General features: G+C 39.9%; 1 protein-coding gene and 1 long non-coding RNA gene across 3 annotated transcripts; one reads left to right on the forward strand and one right to left on the reverse strand.

Annotated features, from left to right (window-relative positions):
• The first annotated feature begins 396 nt into the window (after positions 1–396).
• Positions 397–3,489, forward strand: LOC109215324. 2 transcript variants are annotated; one of them, XR_002066335.1, is made up of 3 exons: positions 397–754; positions 1,767–2,138; positions 3,404–3,489. It is a non-coding gene; the product is annotated as an uncharacterized LOC109215324 (long non-coding RNA). The 2 variants fall into 2 exon arrangements; XR_002066336.1 differs by having other exon boundaries at positions 1,886–2,138.
• An 84-nt stretch (positions 3,490–3,573) lies between these two features.
• On the reverse strand, positions 3,574–7,992 carry LOC109215323 (chloride channel protein CLC-b-like). Its single transcript, XM_019379364.1, has 6 exons — positions 7,544–7,992; positions 7,245–7,445; positions 6,894–7,071; positions 5,600–6,132; positions 4,183–5,332; positions 3,574–4,003 (listed from the first exon to the last, which is right to left on the reverse strand). Exons 1-6 carry the CDS (start codon positions 7,732–7,734, stop codon positions 3,896–3,898), a joined length of 2,361 nt encoding a protein of 786 aa, XP_019234909.1. The 5' UTR covers positions 7,735–7,992; the 3' UTR covers positions 3,574–3,895.
• Between the last annotated feature and the right edge of the window lie 3,593 nt (positions 7,993–11,585).

Here is an 11,585-nt window from a genome sequence, read left to right on the forward strand (position 1 = left end):
CTGAACTTAGACTAACAAGCTCAAAAGTTAAGGACAATAGGTCCTCAAGTTAGACTTACAAGTTCAAAAGTTAAGGACAAGTAGTCCTTAACTTAGAGTTACAAGCACAGAACTTAAGGACAGGTGGTCCTGAACTTCGAGTTCCAAGTTCAAAAGTTAAGGACATATAGTCCTGAAGTCCTGAACTTAGAGTTGCAAATTCAAAAGTTAAGGACACTTGGTCCTGAACTTTTATATACAGAAGGGTGTTTTCGTCCGGGCAGGTAAAGTTTATTAAAGCAGTGGCTAAAGACTAAAGACATTTTAAACAGCGGCTAACCGTGCACTTCCCCAATTTTATACCAATACATTCGATGACCGTATTCGACCCAAAAGTAAATACCGGTTCAGGTCCGCGCTGTCCCGATTGCATTACGTGCCACGTTACGAGCAATTCTGGACAGACTTCCACCAATCTCCATCCTAATTAAATATGCCTCCTCGGCTGTCCTCTCTTCCGAAATTGCGCAGTACATGAGTTCATTTGTCTTCTAAATTTCATCATTATTTGACAGTGCCCTCTCCGTTGATAATATTGCTCTTTGTTTGATCGTTTTTCAAGTGATCTGCTCGCATTCCTTCTAACTACCTGATTGCTGCAAATCTGTTTGTTTAGTTTGTTGTTGATCTTTCTCAAGTTTTCCTTCAAGCCTCTGCTCGAGCTTATTAGGATCGGATGAACAACGCACTCAGTTTTATATCGCCGACTTTAAAGGTCTGCAACCTGGATTACTATGTTTACACTGAACTTATTATGCATACACATAGTACCAAATATTATGTGTGGTTCTTAAGGAGATTCCCGCTCATTTCATAAAACGTGGGAGATGAAGGTGTAGTGGATAAAGTTACATAGACACGAGGATTGAAAATCAAAATCATTTGGAATTGTAGGTCCTGCGGGCACTGATATTTGGGCAAAATTGAACATTGGGGTTATAGTTGGTCAATTAAGTTTTATAATAAGAAATTTGAACCTTTTTATAAGTGATATGAGCCTAAAAAAACTTTTGCTTTACTGATGATGGTGAATAGGGCCCCCAAGGCTTGGTTCAAGTGGCAAAGGTTTAGGGAAGTTCAAGCCCCGTGCCATGCGAACTAATCCTGATATTTAAGTGGAGAATGATAGAGGGGCCGGCTCCTTATCGCCGAGTTTCGAAGGTTGGGGTTGGTCCTAATGACTGGACCCTGATGGATTTCGAGATCATAAAAAAAATAAAAATAAAAAATAAAAAAAGCTACCTGATATAATTTTGGTTCGAAGAGTTTTGCAGAATAAATCCTTATGGCCGGAGTGGCTCTGTAAGTTGGTCTGGTTTCCTTTGTAGCCCATAAGATAATATTGGTATAATGCATTACTGGAAGGCCGTAGGAAATTATCACTTCCCTGTAAAAGTATCATTTTTTTTTTGTGTGTGTGTGTGTGGGGGGGGGGGGGGGNCTATTCTTTGTCAAAAATAGGCAAATATCATCATGTAAGGATCAACTACTCAATGAAACCTCAAAACCCCCATCCGGAACCCTAGACCTAAGATTCGAGCAATTCCGGTTAGATTTGAGAAAAATTAGCTTGAGATTCGGGGATAGGAGGGTAAGGAGAGTCTAGGGTGTAAGTTTGGGCGGAAGTTTCGGGGGGCGGCGGACGGTGGCAAGGGGGTGGAGATACGGCGGGGCTGCGGTGTGACGATTTCCGGTGAGATATGGGTTTTTGTGGGGATTTCTTGCAGGTAGAAGCTCTCAGCTGTCACTCAAGGGATCTGTTGCATTACATTGTTTTGTTAATTGTAATTTAAACATATTTATTACATCAAGATGAACTTTGAAGTTTGCTTTCCTGCGAATTCAGATTATGATTGGTGGGGATTGTAAGAGATGGTAATGGTATTGTCATGTGGAATTTAATATCTGGCCTTCTGTGTTTCCATACAAGCTGTAAGTGCTGCCATTTAGTTCCATCAACTTTACTTTAGGTGTTAAAGATGCCTTTTCATTCATGCAGGATTTTTCATCTACTCTAGTTAGGTATGGCATTTGGACAAAGCCTGTCTTTAATTTCTTCCACGAACATAAAGGGTTTTGTCTTTCTCTTCATTGATCAGGTAATCCTTGCATGTGTACCAACTAGAATTTAATTTCATCTAATATTGGATTTATCTTTGCATCAGAATGAGGGAACTGAGCACTAAGCACTAATAAAACAACATGGAATGTGCATTCCTTCATAGAGATTTTCAGTGTAAACAAACTAATAAGAAATGAGCTTAAGGCATGATGAAGAGAATGGGATGGAGAATTCTACTTGTTAACTTTGATCTGAGCAATACATATGTGATAAAAGACAGAGATAAAATTGCCTTTTGCCTTTACTTTTTCTGAATCAAGCACTAGTTCAAAATTTTCAGCATTTAGATAAGTTCTGATTAAGGACTATAACAGAGGTCCAATCCGCGCCTCACCATTAAAACTAGCATTTTCCTTTTCTCACACTTTTGCTTGGAGAGGGAGAGGGAGGGAGAGAGAGCTGAAGAAGGACCTCGTTTGCAAGCTGTCTTGTGCATTTGATAGGTAGCTATACTTGAAAAGTGATGATCCTTTACAAGGTCTTACAAAATTCAGAAAAAATTGCTATCCGTATATTTAGCAAATTGTGATCATCAAAACTCAAACATGACAACTTTCTCTTTTTTCTGCTGAATAAATTGATTACTTTTTTAATTGTGGTTTCCATAAGCACTTTACTGGAAAAGAAGCCTTCAATACTGACGTAATATATTACCGAAAAATAGACATTGGAACACTTTATACACTAAGGTCAAATTCATCAAACAGTTAACTTTAAACATTTAGAAACAATTAAACTTCAGGTAGTGCTTTTGTCTTGATGTCTTGCCTGGTCAAAGTGAATGGTGTAATTTGAGATAGAGGATGCAAAAAGAAACTGAGAATGGCTTTGAAACTATAAGTCACCAATAACAGCTGTAGATAGCAATGAATGAAACAGACATAGCAGAGGACCAAGAGGTTGGAAAGGAAGGAAGGCATCTAGAGCGTGAATATTACCAAGGACAGTGAAAAAGAAACATAAATTCCTCCAATGTTAAAGGGTGCAACATATAAGCTGCTGAAAACAAATATTTAAAGTTTCCCCTTATCATTGCCTAACTTCAAGCTTCTTTCTTATTGTTCTTACATATAGACTAGTCTGTTATTGGGGACCTATCCGTTGTATTTTTTGGTGCATGATAAGTAGCTGCTTTATGTGGGTGCTTCATTGTTTGATCGGCTTCTATGATCCTTTTCTGTTTTGGGAGCGCACCTACCTAACTGTTGGCCAAATTAAAGAAATCAATGTGGCTGCATGCAGTGTTGATATTCTATGCTCAAGAAAGGCAGAGGATACAACAGCAAGAAGAAGAAATCTGGCAAGAAGCAGGAGGGAGCTTTCGAGTATTTCATCTTCAAAAATTGTGTATGGTTGAAGTTTATATTAAACTCAGGTAACTTGCAAACAGAACAATGCTAAGGACAAATCTCTATTCAAGATAGTTTTCATAAAGGGCACAAGATTACATCACATAATTGCCGTTATTGCGTTATGTGGTTGCATTGTATGAACTATGTTTCTCTGCATTTGTACTGAAATGATGTATATATAAATGATTTCTTATGTGTGTCAAATAATTCATAAAAAATTGCTCTCACTCTCTTCAGGTGTCTCTCTTCCTATAAAAATTGACAAAGGATGGAAACTGGAAACTACAAAAAGAGAAAGAAAAACAGAGAAGGAAAGATCAAAAGGAATCTGGAAAAGAATATTTCATGGAAATTGACTGGTATCTGTTTCCTCTGGAGAGATTCAGTTCCCCTTTTTACCGCTTTTTGACTTTGCCAGATGAGGGAAGACACTCAAAATGTTGTGGGCTCTCAAGTCTTGCCTGGTCAAGATTCCCACCACTGGCGATACCTACAAAAAGACCACAAGTGTGATGTAAGTAATGCTTTTATCACTTCTAATGTAAAATAACTTTGCCACCTATGCTTTTTCTTAACAAGCTCTAATATTACCATATGACTATCTTTAAACTATGATAGGAGGGAGATATTTGCATAAGAATAATAATTGAGATTTGCTTATAAGCTCACCCCTGCTGCTTGGTATTTGGGTACGATGAGCATGTGGCGGAGCCCCACCTGCCTGAAAAGCACCATTGCCTTTGCCACTGACAAGCTTTCTACCACAGTATAAGGGGTTGTGTTAGTCAGGGGATGCAAATCGACATACATCTCCATTTCATCCTTTGTGACTAACACATCTTCGATCTTACCGCCCCTCTCAGCTAAATCAATCCAGGTGAATTTCTCTCTCACTTCCCACTCCTCTGTCCTTCGTCTTTCATTAAGGAACCACTTTTTTTTGAGAACCAAAAGAAGGTGAGTTCTTAGGACAAGACCGTGCAATTCAGTTGCCCCAACTGGCAGACCCACCGGTGGCACTACTCCTTCATCGACGACAGGGAATCCGTTATATGTGGTGTTCTTCAAGACCTCTACGATACGTCCCACCTTCTCAACTCCACAAAGTGTAACTACTGGTGGCTTTACATCAGCAAGCTCACCAGCAGTGATATTTCTCATCCATGGCTCTGGGTTGGCATCCAGGAAAGGTAGACCTTTCAGCTCCAATATTATTTCATAAATACTTAGGTTGAAGCAGTCTCCTACACTTTTGGCAATTAGAAGAACCAGCATTGTTATTGGCAGAAGGAGAAGATTGTTTGTTAGCTCAAGAAATATGACGCAAAGAGAAACGGTCATTCTCATTGAACCAGCCATAAGGGAAGCTGCTCCGAGAACGGCATACAGCCCTGGATCAATTTTTGTATAAGATCCCATGGCAATGGCAAGCAAGCGACCATAAGCTGAACCCATGAGGATGATTGGAAGGAAGAGACCAGATGGCACAGCAATCCCAAAAGTGATGAGTCCCAAGATGCAATACAGAATGAAGTAGATAATAAGAGACGTAACTTGGAATTCACCGGGAGTGTTTATGGAGAAAATGTTTCGGACTGCATCATCGTTGGTTGTAAGGAGAAGAGTAGCAAGATCATTGTAATAGCCGTCTGGGCAGTTGAACTGCTTGAAGTTTCCTGTCCCTCCAGTGCCAGGACAAGACCCGGGAAGTGATGAATCACAAGGCTTGCATTTGGCCAAAAAAGGAAGTCCATACATGCAAATGGAGGTGAAAAGGGAGACGCTCAGAGCGAGAAGAACCTTATGTAGTTTTCCCTTCCTGCAAGATAAAAAAGGATCAAAGTTTGAAAGTCAGGATTTTGCATCTAGTTCCTTCTTTTTTGGCAGTTAAATGTGATAAGAAGACCGTGTTTGGATGGAATTAGGATTCAAACTTAAAAAGATGCAAGGCAGTTGGATCAATGTCTCAAGATGATTCTAATCCAAGTAAGCTCATTTTTGTGTGGATATGCATTGCCTTTTAAATCTACAGAACCAACTGAATGTTTGATGATCCAGTTGGGAATGTGGAAGAGTTGGTGCTTACTCGTTAATGAGATTGTAGAGCCTCAGAACTTTGTGGAGGACATGATTGTAGAGGCTTCCCAAAAGTCCGCCTATGATTCCAATCACTACAACAGGGATGATGTCCACAGCATGGTAGCTAACACTGACACCACTCACATCAAACATGATAAGCCCTCCTCTTCCAAAAAGTCCACAGTTGCCAGATTTGCAGTATTCTATGAAGGCCCTCAGTATCACCACCACAACTGCCGTGCTGAAGAAAGTTCTCCAGAGGAGTGCACTTCTCCACCATGTTGCCACTTCCTCTAAAGCAAATAGGACACCACCTACTGGAGAACGGAAAGCAGCACACACACCTGATGATGACCCACATGTGATGAGATCTCGCCTGTCCCGATCGTTGTTGAAGTAACGGAGCCAACGCCATTTGAGCCGGTAATTATCTGGACCACCTTGACCTAGTAAGGAAGCAAAGCAAGCGCCAATGTGAACCAACGGCCCTTCTTTTCCAAGGTCTAAGCTAGCAGAAACTGCTGCAATGCTTCCAATGATCTGTGAGTGAAGAGATTAAGGATTGTTTAGGGGAAAAAAGAAGTTGGTAAGTATCATAATCTACTTTTGATGAACTTCACTTTCACATTTACGATTCAATCAAAGGGAAAGCAAACATGTCAAATCTCTCAAATTTAGAATCTTATACAATTACAAGTGGAAATTTGTTATCCTATTTCTTTTTTTGTTAGATTCACTCTGAAACATGCGAGCAATTTGTTCTTCTGGACGCAACCGCCTTAAAATTATGAACCTTTGCCCTTAGTTTGCGTGTCTCTACATATGTGCTTTTAAGTATATGTATTTTTGTCACTTCCATTCATTTTCATGATAGGGCAAATTCATTTTAGTCAACAAATAGCGTATTCAATTGAGACATATTAGCTGAGTGTCATGGAAGCTATTGTATTTTAATGGTGGATGAGAAAACAAGTTACAGTGACAGTACCAAAGGATTGAACTACTGGAAGTTCAAGAGTAGATTAGATACCACTGATGGATCTTCCTTGCTGGATGAGTGCATTTGATTCTAAAATTCTCTTTTTATTCTTAAACCACTTCCTATCTGATTACTGAAAGATAGAGATCACTTCCCAAATGAGATTGAATTCCATAAATATTTAGACTAAAAATGTGTGATTTGCTGCTATTCTATCCATTTATACATCTAGTTCAACAGGATCTCAATACTATACTGATGGCGTTATAATCTGCCTGCTACCTGAATTGCCAGCACTGATAAAATTGGGTGTGTGACGCACCTTGACAAAAAGTGTGGTTGCTCCGTACATGTTGGGAGTATCTACACCGTTGAGATAAGCTTTGATTTCAGGAATTCCAGGCCCTGCAGCAGTAGGTGCAAAACACACGCAGAGAAGGGCAGCTATCAAAGTGAGCACAAAATTAGCACCCGCAAAATATGCAAATCCCACAAGGTACCTGTAACAATTGTTACAATCTCAATTATGAGTAAATCAATAACATAATTCAAGTCAAATGAGTGATCTTTGGTCTTGTTATTTGTCATTAGCTAGTGGAATCGTATTGAAGAATTATAGTAAGACTTCTGGAAGCATTTAGGAATTGTTGGTCATAGGGAAAACATCACCAACCTTCTATCCTCGATATAGTTCACAACAGCTCGAAGTTTGTAGCCAGCAATGTTTTCGATTGCAAGATTGATAAGGGTGGCTGTCACTCCTGTAAGAAGCCCGACCAAAAATGCCAGTGTCCATTTCAAGAACACATACTGTAATACTTGAACTCTGGATCTCCTTCTCCAGTCATGCTTGAAGAGATCATTCTCGTTGATCCTAAAACAGACACACACAATTAGGATATCCAATTTCTGTTGGCCCAAGTAAAGAAAAGCTATACTTGATCTAAAGATAAGATTATTAGTTGTTCTTACTCATAGTCCAAACTTTCAATATGGGAGACCTTAGCTCCAACCAAGGCAAATGGACTGGATGATAGTGTTCTGTTTCTCTTGAGGAGAGGCTGATGCAGTGAATTGCTCTCTGGATCTCTTTCTTCTTCATTCTGTTGTCCGTCCATGTTATTAATCGTTGCTTCTACTACTAATCGAGTTGGCTCCTCCATGCTGGATAATACAGAAAGATTGAAGAAAATTGCAGAAGTACCTCTAGTTCTACTGGTTGGTGCAGAAGAAGTAAAGAAAAGAAGATACCAAGTTGTTTTATCTGGTTATTGGGATTCAAAGGCAGAGAGGAGAAGGAATCATTTTGGTTGTTTTCATATCTAAGCTTGTCTTCTTCCTGTGGGAATATTGCACATGAGCTGATAGATTATAGACACAACTTGGTGTTGTTTAAATACCAGATAATGGTTACTCCACTTAGTTTGAACATGATAGGTAGTATCTCGGTATTATATTAATTTTAGGATGAAATAATTGTGGGTAAAAAATTTGAAGAGGGAGCTTTTGCCAGTTAGGCAGTTACTGTACATGGTCCATTTCCTAGTGGGACAAAAACCAGGAAACGTGGAATCTTGCTAATGCTTTTTTTTTAAAAGGTAATATTGCTAATGCTTGATTACAAACATCCTTGCACTGGGGCCGTGGACGGAGTTAGGTATGTAATGATGTCTGTTGTAACTTGTTAAGATATCTAATCACAGTCAACACGAATTATTCTTTACACTTGTTTTGAGTTACCAGCAGGCACCAGCATCTACCCGAAAGTAAAACTATTTTACGTATAATTAAACTATTTTACGTGAATTATACGTATTATTATACATGATTAGTTTATTAGTTATGTAGCAACTCAACCCTACTAGTGATTTTGTTCGACTTTGATTTAAAAATATATGGCTTTAGATGTGTTACAAGAATGTACAGTTTGTTCCTTATCTATATAGTATAATATAACTATATTAAAAGTAGGAAGCCCCTTAGCGAAATATCGTTCGCCTTTTTATCCTCTAAAAATAGATTTCATATTGGACAAAAATTATAATTTAAATTATTTTCTTAATATTTAGGACCTTAAAATCAATTAAAATTTTAGTTATTAAATTTTGTTTTTTTTTAAACATTTATAGAGTTCTAATATTTAGGACTTAAAAATCGATTAAGATTTACCTTACATAAATTACTTAGCTTGACCATTCATTTTAATTGCAGTATTCGTTTACCATAATTGCCGCTGAATCCTTTCCTCATAATATTTTTCCGTGGTGATATATATATATATATATATATATATATATATATATATATGAAAAGCACGAAGGCCTTTAGGAAAATTTCGTTCGTCTTTTTTATTTTTTAAAAATCGAGTTCACATTGGAAAAAATAGTCATTTGACTATTTTTCTAATATTCAAAATTTTAAAATTAACTAAAATTTTGGCTATTAAAAACTTACCTTAGTTGAATTATGTAAGACTCCTAATTTGTAGAAATTTTAAATCGGCTAAGATTTTGCTTTAATTGATTCTTTCCTTAATTTTTACATCACATTTAATTTGCTTTGTATCTGTTTAGGCTGGGTTTGTTCTGTCTATTATTATTTCTGATTTGTTTTATATTTAGTTTAAGTTTGGTTTAATGAAATGTCGTTCGCTTTTTTGCCCTTCGTATGTGCATTTTATGTTGGAAAATTTTATAATTATAATACAAATAATATTTCGGGAAAATCAAAATTAAATTGCCCAACAATTTATGTCACCTTTAGGTTCTAGCATTATATTTTCCACCGTAATTAGTGTCATTTTAGGTTAGGATTCTTTTAGATTGTGTTTGACTCAAAAGTTATTACATACCTTATGAGTATAAAACAATATAAATAAATCACGGGAAAATCATAGCAAACCGTAATAATCCGTTGGACCAAATGAAGGAAACGAAAATAAGTACTCAGGATTAGGGGGAGAAACATTAGAAGCCTTTATTGATAATATTGGTTTGGTCTGCCTCTCCATGAAGAGGTTCAGAGCCTTACAATGGTGTTCCTCTTGCCCATAATTTTGGGTATCGTTGACAATTCTCTCTCTCTATAGTGGTGAAGAAGAAGCCCCCCTTTTCCTAGGGTTTCCTCTCTTGGTATTTATAGCTGTGAGCTTCGTGAGATGGCAATAAGTGGCCGTGACCACGTTGGGATTTCGCCTTTATGGTGGCGGATAGGCCATGGCCTTGCTGATCGAACCAGATTCGGGTTGAATACCATTAATTCTGAGTGATCGTGCCACTAATTAATCATGAATTAGCTTAAGACGGGATTAGCCTCGTTAATTATCGTGGGGTCGGATTCTGACCCATACAGTTAGTCCCTCAGCTTATTGAGGTCGGGCCTTGGCCGAGCTCGATGAGTGGATTCCATTGACTGTAGTTTGAGAAACTCGGATGGGGAGGTCGATTGTTGCTTCGGTCGAGGCCGAATTCTTTTTGGCGATGACCCTTAGCCTTGTAGAGTATTAGTATCCTGTTATTGGGCTATCAAGTCATCGTTCGATCGACGTCGAACTCTCCTCCTGGGCGAAGGCGCTTGACCTTTTGACTTACTTCGAGTAAGGTCGAGCTGCATTGTGCTCTGATCCTTATGTTTGTTTTGGGTGCATAGCCGTCGACCATGGCAGGCGGGTCGTATGTTGCGCGGCCGAGGGGAATGAGGGCACGCTTGATACGTGCTTGGCGGTGTCAAAAAATTTCTAGGGCGCAAGGAGCACCTCCTCGGCATTCATTGGTCGTTATGACCATTTCGAGGGCGAGACGCCGACAGGTGATTGCAAGGCTGCTTTATGGAGCCTGTCATAATGACGCACATTCCTATGGAATCGAACCGGTGTACGGTTGGTCATGTAGTTAATGGTGGCTGTTGGGGTGCATGAAGGCCACTTGTGTTGCCTATAAATAAAGGCGGAGGCATTCATTTTTCATATTCTTATTGCTTGTCTGAGAGAGATTCTGAAGAAGCTTTTCTTACTGCTGTTTCACCTTCGTCTTCGTCCCCCGAACCTTGTTTCTTTCTCGTTATTGTATCGACAATGGCAGGCATTTCTTCCCAAAACGTTCTTCCGACGGATCTTCCGATTAACTCACCGGTGACCGAGGGGCCAGTTCCGGCGATGGGCGGTGCAGAACTGGTGGAGACCGCGAAGCTCCGTCGGTTGACGAGATAGTATCTCTGCCCGGAGTTCCGATGACTGATTTCACCGCCGATGGTGGGGAGGATCAGGTGGATGAAGCCCCATTAATGAGGGAGATTTGGATGTCTCGACTGCGGTGACAGGGGGTCATCCCCGGCTATGCTGACGTCATTCTCGCTAGAAGCGAGGAGAAGGTCCACACCCACCGTAGGGGATACTGCGTCTTTTATGCCTACCCCTTCAAGTTGGGGTTTAAGCTCCCGCTCCCAATGTTGGTGGTTGATTTCTGTCGATATTACGGGGTATGCTCGGGTCAGCTTACTCCTTCTCTTTACAAGTTGTTAGCAATGCTCATCAAATACGCAGAATTGGCTGGTAGGGAGATCACGCTGCAGCATGTGCTTAGACTCTACGCTCCCCAGAGGGTTCGTGGTACCATGATTCGAGCGTGCCCTCGCGGGACGAGGGGCCTAACTGCGAAGCTGGATGATGAGGTTGAACCTCGCCCTTTCGAGCACTTCTTCTACATCAGGACTGAACATTTAGTGGCGTGCTCTACTGGATTCCCAGAGGCTTGGAATCATGCACGTAAGTTCCTTAGCCATTGAATCCTCTTTTTTTTTTTTACCCTTCCTTACGTCTTGTGCTCGTAAACGTTAACTCGTGTCAATTTTGTAGCCAAAAAATTGCCGCCGGCTCCGTTAGCTGGGATTCGCGGATGGGTCGAGGCCGTGCTCCCCCAGACGGTGGGGATACACACATGGGCGTCTTTCTAGGAGAGGCATGGCCGTAGTCCTGTGGCAGGTAAGAAAAATTGACTTCTTCTGTTCCGCTTTGTTT

Source organism: Nicotiana attenuata, unplaced genomic scaffold (assembly GCF_001879085.1).
Source record: "Nicotiana attenuata strain UT unplaced genomic scaffold, NIATTr2, whole genome shotgun sequence".
NCBI lineage: Eukaryota > Viridiplantae > Streptophyta > Magnoliopsida > Solanales > Solanaceae > Nicotiana > Nicotiana attenuata.

What these genes read in the sequence shown, in the direction of transcription:
- LOC109215323 (XM_019379364.1), bottom strand. Translation starts at nt 7,734, where the DNA reads ATGGAGGAGCCAACTCGATTAGTAGTAGAAGCAACGATTAATAACATG. An exon ending in CTCTACAATCTCATTAACGA is followed by an intron (nt 5,333 to 5,599) that starts GTAAGCACCAAC and finishes TTTATCTTGCAG; the next exon opens with GAAGGGAAAACTACATAAGG. An exon ending in CCAAATACCAAGCAGCAGGG is followed by an intron (nt 4,004 to 4,182) that starts GTGAGCTTATAA and finishes GTCTTTTTGTAG; the next exon opens with GTATCGCCAGTGGTGGGAAT.